Raw genomic sequence first — 10,895 nt, 5'->3', positions numbered from 1 at the left:
TCACCCCATAAAGTTGACTTACCCGTGGTTTTCCCCAACATCAACGATTTTGTCCTCTCCCTGAAAGAAGGCGGTGAGGTGCACCAAAGACACAGCCATGTTTAGCGGGATCCGTGAGCTAGTGTCCGTGTGTGAGTGGTGTTGACGTTTCAAACGCGTCGAAAGCAGCGAGGAGTTGTAGTCCACAAACTTCTCTCACACAAAGTCTAACCGTATCAAACTTCTACCTGCTAAATTGTAGCATTCTTCACACGAAAGATTATATAAAAAATTCACAGACAACATATGTTCACATTCATGGCACAATTCAAACGGGACCAGAAAATAATTATTTTCTCCCATTCACTTGCATTGACGGTTTTTCAACTTTGAGGTCCAGCGGGGTCAGCGGAAGGGACTTACCAGCTCTATTAGGCTTGTTCGACTTCATGCAGCTCTGCGCAGACCGATCGGCGGCTGACTTGAAGCAGTGCATGCCGGTTAGAAATTTTGTCCGTCTTAATACAGCGCCGACGCCACGTGACTGTGACGTATGCCATCAAAGTACCGCGAGAGCAATTCGAGAGTAGCCGGAGAACTCAGCCAGCGCAGCTTCTCAAGAGCGGCTTCACTGGGCTGCAGGAGCTCTGATGACGACACAGCTGTTCCACGATTGGCCAAATCCATTGCATGACAACGATCACATGTGTTGCGTGTTTATTTAGTAGGCCTACAGTGATTAGACAGCAGAGATCACTTATTGTAAGACTGAACCTACAAGAAGCTAAAAAGCAATGAAGATGATCAACTCCGATACAGCGAGTGTGAGAAAAGAGAAAAATTAGACTCACATAACAGGTGAATTATGAAGCAGCGCATCAGACAGGAAACCATGTCATGCACTTATCAGTTTTATGTAGATTACTGTGTACACTCTAAAACCAATGTGTTAAAAATAACAAAAACAATGAGTTTATTGCTATTTCATGTTTACAGGAATTCTAGATTATTTTTACCTCATGGGTTAATGTTTCCTGACTAACTTAAAGGAGCTGTATGTAAGAAATCTATTTCAATTAATCATAAAATGGCCCTGATGTGTCACTAGACATTAAGAAATCATGTTAATTTCAAATACTTATATCACTGACAACAGTAGTATGGCTAGGATATTGTCATTTAAAAAGTGGACTTGCAGCCCTCAACTGATGTTGATGTTGTCATTTTGTGTTTTGGCCTGACGCGCCGCCCTCCACCTATCTACCAATCACGAAGTCAGTAAGTGTTTCGGGATCCGGGTTGCCAGCTCTGCTCTAACCTACCCTAACTCTAGTCGGATACAAATGTCAAACGTTACTAAATCAAAAAGACCTCGTTATAATTCCGAAATTCGTCGTGACAAAGTCCGAAATAAAACCAGAATTTGTATTGGAGATGCTTTTGAAAGATGGAGACGGCTGAAAACGGAGACGAATTTGAACACAGACGCCAACGTTGCTAATTTTCTCCTGGACAGGTAAGATTCATCTATGCTTGGCTAACGTTAACTTGTACTTGATGTCAATGGACATTTCATATATTCATGACAGTCGAACAAAGTTATGCATGTTCGTGCAAAGTAACGTAACATTAGCTCACATGGACGTATGCTAACATTAGCAATGCATTATAGGAGCCGTTTCTCTGTCATTATGCTGAGACGCTGAGGAAAACAACATTAGCACGCCCATTATGGCAATTTGAAACGTAATTGAGACAGAAGCCTAACTTTACCTCAGAAAAAATTATTCGTCATTCGTTCTTCACGTACAGTATATCGTGGACTAAGTTACACATGCTGCAAGTTGACCTGTATGACCATTGAAGCAGCCTACGTTTCTGCTGAATCCTGCAGCTTATCTGGCAACCTTGAGTCAGGGGGTAGGGGGAGGGGATACACCGCTCTACAGTATTTTTAAAGTGATTGCAGTACCAGTTTTGGCCACAGTCCTACATACGGTTCCTTTAAATCCTGTTAAAAAAAATTGTAAGAAATGTTTTCATCCTCCACAAAGGATGATGACGACAAGGAAGATTGCGTAAAAAATAAGGTTATTATCTTTAATAAAACAAAGCAGAGGCACTAATCCAAGAATAACATAACAGTGTGAACTACACAAACAACACCAGACGATGAACAGAAGAAACCGAAGGGCTTAAATATACAAGATAATGAACTGAATACAAACAGGTGATCTAATTAATGAATAGCACTTGCACTTGCATATTGTACTTGCATATTGTTGTGGTCACTTACACTAAGTTGCATATTGTACTTTATTGTTGTCCTATTGTTAGTTTAACTGCTTCTATTGTTCTCGTTTGTAAGTCGCTTTGGATAAAAGCGTCTGCTAAATGAATAAATGTAAATGTACATGAATAACCATGGTGACAATCTAGTGGCGGGAAACTGAGAACAAAGGAAAACTAACAAGATAAAGGCAGTAAAAACAGGAACTGAACACTATGAAAATGAATCCAAAACTGAGCATAAACGTGACATCTCTGTTATCCGTTTTCCACTAAAATAGTGCTGGTTCTCGCGGTTATTTAAAGTCCAGGTACAAATCAATGCAAAAACTTTTTACTCTCATTGAAAAAGGGGTTTGAGGAGCTATTAATTTTGCTCTTTAAAACTTTTTTCACACTTGAAATAGTTAATACTGGGTCATTCTAAACCCTGGGTAAACTGAGTCCTGGGTAATCTTGCTTCACGTTTCACACTTCTCATAATTAAACCAGGGTTAACGATTAATCCTGGGTAATCATAAACTGACATTTTGCACTGTATATTCCTAACTCTGGGTAAACATCCTTATTTGCGGTGTCAGGGTCACTAATTGGCTGAATGTGATATGTTTAAAGGCTCTAGCATTGCACATCCTCATATTCACTTTATATTGCCAACAGTACTACATGTTTATCCTGAACAGACCTTTTGAACTATAAATGTAAGAATGAAATGGTTTCTTCATGAACATATACTACTGTTTGTACTTCACGCAATGTTTCTGTGACTGTCTAAAGCACGTGAATTTGACAAATGCCATTCACTGCAAATGACCTCCAGGCAGCTCTCCATCTCTGGATGTAATATGGGTGGAGCTTGCCCTATTCCAGCTTCACCTCTGTGGATCTAATGGGTGGAGTTTGCCCTATTCCAGCTTCACCTCTGTGGATCTAATGGGTGGAGCTTGCCCTAGTTACTTTTAGAGTTAAGCCTGTTTTATACTTCTGCGTCAAACTAACGGCGTAGCTACGTCGTAGGCTGTGTGTAGCGCGCGTACCCTTCAGCGTACCCTGACGTGCACCTCTCCAAAAATGTAACAACGCGTCAACTCTACGCGGACACAAGCGCTGTGATTGGTCTGCTAGAACCCCTCCCTCGGGTTTCACACACTCCCTCTGCAAGTGTAATTGCGCGTCAACGCGGACAACGACGCAGAAGTATAAATGAAAACCAACGCGTTGCCTACAGCGTAGAGGCTTCGGCGTAGGTCCGACGCAGAAGTATAAAACAGGCTTTATGGTGTGGCTGGAGCTTCAAGCTCCACCCATTACAACCAGAAAGGCTAAGCTGGACCTCCATTGTCTCTGCAGTGAATACCAAGCACTTCTCACAAGGCACTATTGGGCTAGAGAGCGTTGCCAGAGAAAGTCTTCTGCGTGGTCACAGAGGTCACAATGCATTTCACACGAAACACTAAATGATGAAAATAAAAACCTATTTGTCAGCAAGTAAAGATAGTTTATTTATAATGAATTTACATAATGAAACACGACTTGAGACTCATCAGTGCATCTTCACCAAACTGTAGACTTGATCTCCTGTGTTTGAGTGAACTGGTTTGTCAGGGATCGTGCAGTACAGGTGGTACACATTCTTGAGGAAGACAACAGAAAGATTGATAAGACAGACAAGATCAATGTTTGTAATCTGTTCATGATGGACTTCTCATTTATGTGGGTTTGTGGTGTGACTGGTCACATATTACCTCATTTTCTTCTGTATTGCCCTCTTTCTGTTGAGTATTGACCAAAATGTCTGTAAAGCAGAAGCGTCATTTCACTTTAAATAACATATTTTGACTGTCAAGAACAAGCTCTCTGTCATAAAACCTGAATGTATTTTAAGCTTTGACACTTTGCACAGCAGAATCATCTCTTCTCAGACTGACTTTGCAACAGTGTTTTGATAAATGTAATATTTGTCCCACTTCCTCTGTATGAGCTCATCGTGATTGAGTGGGCCAAGTTTCTCAATGCTTATATGTGAGCATCAAAAATTCTGTTTTTGGACAAGTGAGAAAGTTTTGAGTTTGTTTTTATAGTAAAGACCGAGAATGATTTGATTCGTCATGATATGACCACTTTAATGAAAAATCTTACCTGAGGGCTGGTAAATTGAATTCTCAGACATAATGAAAGAGTCAGTTGCTGTGGGATCTGGTGTGCTGTCCTGATGGGACTCTGGGTGTTCGAGGCCTTTGAAAGAACAGCATGATGAAGAGGGTCAAACAGAGTCAATAGAAAACCATCCAAAACAAGTGGACAAATGTCAAATGGCTTCGCATAAAGATAGAAACTTGTCATTTTAGAAGTTTTTCGGCCCCTCATCACGGCTTCTTTCATTGGATGACAGTGCAAACATTCTGCAAAATAGCTCATTTTGTGTTCCACAGTAGAACAATTTTGAAAGGCAAGAAAGTGATTAAATGATTTTCATTTTGGCACAAGCTGTTCCTTTAAGAGAAGATGTGGCTATTAATGCTGATCTGCTGAAGACTTGAAAGAGGAAATGGCTTCAGTTTCCGAGAAGCTGTGGTCACTGTATGGTGTTTTTAACTTAGCAGATTTATTTGTAATTCTTGGTGACATCTGTTAAGCATCACATTGTCTGAGATAATGTTCTCTCACCTACAGAGATGGGCTGAGATGTGGCTGGTACAGAAGTGATCAGAGAATATGTCTCAGCAGGTCCAGAACAACTCTAAAAAGAAAAATTAAGGTCATGTCCATTTCAGCCACTCTTACTCATTATGGTATTATAAATATGTATTACTTTGTGATTTAAAAAAATAATTGCAAAGATACTCACCATACCAATTCCTTGACTGGGCTCATCTGATCTTATTAATCTTATTTTATTGCTAAGAATCAAATAATGATCTTTATGGCATCTTTGCATGCATGCATGTATCAGATAATGTAATACACATTTGCACATACAGATCCTATAGACTACAAAAAACTATATTAGTATCTCAATGATACTTAAATAACACTGTCTCCAATACATATCACAGACTATAAAATTGAATGCATGAAATAAAACTTACTGTTTTCTTCGTTTTTTACCTAGAAAAACAATGAGCTACTGCATTATGTTCAGTTTTTACTCCTGTACAGCATTTTGGTCAAAATTCACATGATAAATGATTTCACATAATAATATTGAACAGCATGGAGTGTACAATTATAAACTTGACTTACTTGCAAACCAACATAGACAGATGAATCCAGTCAATATGACACCAACACCAGTGGAAACCAGCACTTTAGACCATGTGTATGTCAAAACAAAACCAACATTTTAATACATGTTTATGAGCATTATGATGATTAATATAGGTGCTTTAGATACATCAGTCCACCTGACAATTGAAGTGATACAAGTAGATTTGTTTTACGTTTGTTGTGTGTATGGAAAGAAGTAAATGTTCTACAGAGATCTGAAAGGGAATGCTATGGTCAAATAATTTAAATATGGAAGACAAAGATTTATAATAAAACCTGTATATTTTGTTGCGGGTGGATCTTCAGGATCAGCTGTTGAAGTGTGAACACTAGAAACCACTGCAACAAAAAAGAGCTCAAATGATACATGATGAATATACACAGCAGTGTTTCAGTGTTTGATGAAGTCACTGTATAAAATATTTTTTCTTAAATGGCGTTCTAAAGATATTTATAAAAGTTACCAGTTCTGGTGGATGCTGGGGTTTCAGTAGTGGAAATGGCAGCCATTGTTGCTGAAATTGAAATGGTAAAATAATGAACTATATGAATTATGAATATTTGTATTGTCAGGTAGCTACACTAAACTACTCACATGTTTCTGTGTTCGTTTGTGAAGTTTTTTGAGTGGATGTTGCTGCTGAAACTGCAGTGAGAACATCTTAAGTTGTATATAAAATAAAAAGTCTTCACAAAGACTGGCATAAATCTTATCGTTGTACTGAACTCATCATAGTAATAACCATGATAGCAGATCCAAAATTATATTTTTGTTTTATGTGTGTGAAAAATACACTAAAGTAGGCAAACATATTGGGTGAGACATGCAATGTTCATCCATGACTTAACATTTTGAGCAGACATCATTTTGGAGCAAAACAATTTTGCCATTTGCTTGGCAATTTGGCATCTAAATACGTACCATGTTCTGATATATTTCTGTTACCAGGCAGAGTAGAGTTTGTTGTGAAAACTGAAAAAAATAAAAATAATAACAGTGCCACGGCATGTATAGTATTAAAATAGAATGTTTGAAAAAATATTCACATAATTCATTAGCAATTATTAACCATGATGAAAAAGCAGTACAATCATGAAGCTCGTGTTTGTTGAATTCATTGTGCTTGTACTTAATACTTCCCACTTACCTTCAAGGACTTCCTCTTTGAGTTATAAACGAATAGTATAAATAAACTTTAAATTAATCCCACATATATTTTTGAACCTGACATTTGAATCCAACATATTCTACACAGTCACTTTAACCATTGAGGAAAAGTGGATGGTTTCCTTTTTTGTGTTTGTTGGCAGGTTTGTCTTGGAATGGAGATCAACTAATATAACAAAAAACATATAGGGCCCTATTTCAACGTTCTAAACTCATGGTCTAAAGCACACAGCGCAAGTGCACTGAGGTTGTGTCCGAATCCACTTTTGCTAGTTTAACGACGGGGAAAATGACCAATCGTTTCGCTAGATAAAAACCTCTTCTTCAGCTGTGATCGCATACAGCCCGTTTAAACACTTCAAAGACTTTTGAAACTGCATTGATTTGGACTTAAAAACGATGGCAACCAATGAAGTCCATTGTTAGACGAAAAATCCAGAAATGTTTTCCTCAAAAAACATAATTTCTCTCCCACTGAGGAAAGAAAGACATGGATATGTTGGATGGCATTGGGGTGAGTAAATTATTAGGAAATTTTGATTTTGGGGTGAACTAATCCTTTAATGAGTAATGGGTGTGTTATGGGCGTAACGTGCAATAAACCAATCAGAGTCTCATATCCCATTCCCTTTAAAAGCCAGTTGCGCTCTTTACATTCGCTTTTTACATTTACACAGTATACATGACATGGCATGTAATATTTGGCATTTTTGTGTGCTGCTGCGTGTCCCTGCGTGTGTGTAATAAGCAGAGTGGACGAGCGTTGTGGATCCGTCTAGGCACACATTATTACTAATGTGCTCTTTAAATAACAAAAAAAAACATTGCAACATTGACTTTAGACCAGGTTTCAGTCAATGGCGCAGTCTATTTCAGTTGCCTCAAAATAGCAACGCACCATCTATGCGCAAGAACACACCTCATGCATTTGCTATTTAAACAACGTGGTGCAGGACGTGAAAATGAAAACTGTGTCAGGCTAAAACTAGCAAAAAACACTCGCGCGTCGTGCCTGGCACTGCATTGCGCTGGGTGTATGATAGGATCCATAGCAATAATTTCTGAAATTTGATCTAACCAGAAATTATGTTGTCAGTACTTACCAGATTTACTGTATGTTGTGGTTTCAGAAGTGGACCTTACAGTTAATGCTGTTGAAAAGACTGTGAAATTTGCTGTCATGTACAGTAAATGTTCAACAAGTTATCATGATCAAGGAATAATGTTTTTCGTTCCAAAGACATTCATGGTGGAGTAATAATAATGCTTTTTTGATTACTCACAGGTTGTCATGGCTGTTTTAGTAGTATCTGCAGTGGTTGTTGAAACTGCAGAGACAAATTACCAGCATTATAAGGCACGATTTAAAGCTGAGTTTGCTTGTTGAAGAGACAGGTCCTTCAAATACAATGAAGAAGACTGACTCTTCCTAAAGTTGCAAAAACTCTGTTAACTTTAATCCTGTTATTACTTTTGTAATGTGTAATTTTGGAGGGAAAATAACTCCATAAACATCTGTATTAGCAGCAATTGATTTGATTTCTGTAATGTTTTGTGGTATTGATTCAACAAAATACAAACATCTGTCTGATAATATCAATTCTTCAAAGGTTGGTTGACGCTCATGTAAACTGTCAGTCACTCACTGAGCAATTGCTCTTTATCTTTATTCTGTTAATTTCATTGCCATTGTTTAAAAAACACAATTAATCAATTCAAAATATATAAGCATGTTTCTGAAAGAAATTTTAATTGAAATATTTCTGACTTCAACATTTATTTATTTATTTATTTAAGATTAACATGTATTCATTTTTGTAAAGTCACAGAGTTCAAAAGTAGCTGCAGAAAAGATTGATCCAAAGTACCTTCTATATATTTGTCAGACATAGACTTGCTGTCTGACATCTCAACTTTGATCACATGATCAGCTCGTGACTTCCTCCCTGCTTAAATATATCAGATTGTTCACTTGCACGTCGCACTGTGGTTAAACGTTTGTTGTCACAGATCACTGTCTACTTATTCACACTGTCCACAACTGCTATAGAATCAGCTTTTAACATGTTGTTTCTGATTTCATAGTCTGGCATTGAACCACAATAAATGAGTCTCAACACACCACAGGAATTATGATCAACCATATTCAACCCTTACTTATATTTAGTATATTTGTCTTTTCTATATTGCATTATACAGCCGATTGAAAGAGTCTTTATAAATAGTATCTATCCAGAAGTGTCCTATAAGTGTTACATCACAAACACTGATGGTAGGTTTCTCAAGTGAATCTGTTTGAAGTGAAATAATCCAGAGTTACTAAACACACTGAAATAACGGTTTCTAACGCAGAAGAACATCAGTGAAATCTCTCACCTTGAACCGTCACTGTAACAGCAGGAGAATGAGATGATGGTGTATCAATCCTGTGCTCAGTTATTGTGTAGAAGCAGTAAATGTGGACTGATGCAGGAGATTTTACATCTGCCCATCTGAGCACTTCAGCACCAGTGAGCTCGAGTTCACACTTAAAACTGGCTTTTGTATTGTTCTCTTCTCTGTTTATGTAGAAATGACACTGATGCACTGGTACACCTGCTGGCGTCTCACAGATCATCTCCACTGAGCTGGACTCTCTTAGGACATCTGGAAATACTTTTACAGCAGGAGCTTCTGAAACAACCCAAAACAGACAAATTAATCATTACATCTTCTTATTGACCATATTTACCTGCATATTTTTCTAAGTACCGTCCATGTTTTGGTTTAATCAAACAAATTAATGAATGGTTTCACAGACAAGGCTTCAATCTAGTCCCAGACTAAAATGCATTTGAGCTGTTTTAACTGAAAGCAACTTGCACTAACATATCCTATATTTGTCTCAAGATGCACACCAGTAATGTTTTTTTTTTTTTTCTAAGGCATGATTTTTTGTGAAATCGGGTCGTAAACTCATGTGAACAGTAAACTTTTAAATGACCGTGCAGATTTTCCAAATAACTCATTTACATGAACATGTCCAATTAATATAGATTCTTACTTCACACAAACATGAGCTTTATCGGGTAATTGCAATCAGTTTAATAAATTGTAATTAAAATGCTAACCAAAAAACGAATATGCCTTAAAGCAGAGAGGTTGTTGGTTCATGTGTTTGTTCTCCTGAAACATAACCGTATTGATCACACATGCCGAAATATTTTAGAAAATGTAACTTTTAACTGCAGTTGAGGACATTCGGTATTTAATCAACATTAAACAGCATAAATCACTTACTGTATGACTGAACCTCCATAAACAGCTGAAGAGCAATGAAGACGAACAACTCCATTACAGCGAGAGTGAGAAAAGAGACGAGTCTCACACAATGGGTGAATTAGGAAGTAACACATTAAACCACAACAATTTAATGCTTGTGCATTCAGAACTATGCAAATGAACGTATATCATGAGACCACACGTTCAGCAGATCTGGGTCACCGGTAACGTTTCTTATAGGCTCACAGACTGCAGGCACATAATGTCTGTCACACTCTGCCTGTTTTACTTTAGTTTTCATGGACTTTTAGTTTGTTTCTCTTATTAACGTGTTTCCTGTGTTCCTTTATTCCCGCCAGTCCTTAGTTGCTGGATATTCATTTAATTAGCACACCTGTCAGTTTGAGTTCCTCACCCTGTGTATTTAAGTCCTTCAGTTTCCTCACTTCATTATCTGGTGTTGTTTGTGCATTGGACGTTGTTTGTGTTATCATATTGAACTGCCTGAGTTTTGCTTTAGTTAATAAAAAAGCTGTTATTTTGATTTACCGCATCTATATTCATCTTTGGACTAAAACGTTACGAAAAGTCAAGTGGTTCAGTTGTTCATTGAATAGACAGTTTTACAGAAAATAACACTGCAAAAAAGTCCTGTCATTATTACAAAGCTGTGGTTGCCATAATTCTGTAAAACTGCTTTTTAAAATTAATTAAAATTCATCACAAGTAGCTTTTCCACAAGCTGATGTAAATACTAATATATAGAAGGTGAACGCAGTGTCATGCACACACTAAAATTTGGCAATAAACATTAATTTAATAACATAAGATGTAACATAAAACCCTGATGTACATAACTGATAACAAAAAACTAAGAAGAAACATAATTATTAAAATTAAAAAACATCAAATTTAAAGTGTCACACAGGGA

General features: G+C 37.4%; 1 protein-coding gene across 2 annotated transcripts; it reads right to left on the bottom strand.

The window, feature by feature from the left end:
- Nucleotides 1-3,748: 3,748 nt before the first annotated feature.
- LOC308685690 (uncharacterized protein) lies at nucleotides 3,749-10,360 on the bottom strand. Of its 2 annotated transcripts, none has more exons than XM_081357647.1 (15): nucleotides 9,983-10,360; nucleotides 9,080-9,376; nucleotides 7,987-8,031; nucleotides 7,807-7,866; nucleotides 6,458-6,508; nucleotides 6,131-6,181; nucleotides 6,000-6,050; nucleotides 5,812-5,874; nucleotides 5,512-5,574; nucleotides 5,358-5,376; nucleotides 5,117-5,168; nucleotides 4,936-5,008; nucleotides 4,408-4,503; nucleotides 4,014-4,063; nucleotides 3,749-3,901 (listed from the first exon to the last, which is right to left on the bottom strand). In XM_081357647.1, exons 1-15 carry the CDS (start codon nucleotides 10,035-10,037, stop codon nucleotides 3,812-3,814), a joined length of 1,116 nt encoding a protein of 371 aa, XP_081213773.1. In that variant the 5' UTR covers nucleotides 10,038-10,360; the 3' UTR covers nucleotides 3,749-3,811. The 2 variants fall into 2 exon arrangements, with proteins under 2 accessions (XP_081213773.1, XP_081213774.1); XM_081357648.1 differs by having other exon boundaries at nucleotides 6,000-6,014.
- Nucleotides 10,361-10,895: the final 535 nt, after the last annotated feature.

Source organism: Scardinius erythrophthalmus, assembly GCF_964197995.2.
Source record: "Scardinius erythrophthalmus genome assembly, chromosome: 25".
NCBI classification, from domain to species: domain Eukaryota; kingdom Metazoa; phylum Chordata; class Actinopteri; order Cypriniformes; family Leuciscidae; genus Scardinius; species Scardinius erythrophthalmus.
This window is presented reverse-complemented; position numbering and strand designations above follow the sequence as displayed.

Coding starts and splice junctions, on each gene's coding strand:
- LOC308685690 (XM_081357647.1), bottom strand. CDS start 10,037: ATGGAGTTGTTCGTCTTCATTGCTCTTCAGCTGTTTATGGAGGTTCAG. Junction 6,509..7,806: donor CACAACATACAGTAAATCTG/GTAAGTACTGAC, acceptor TATTTTTTTCAG/TTTTCACAACAAACTCTACT. Junction 5,875..5,999: donor CCCAGCATCCACCAGAACTG/GTAACTTTTATA, acceptor TTTTTGTTGCAG/TGGTTTCTAGTGTTCACACT.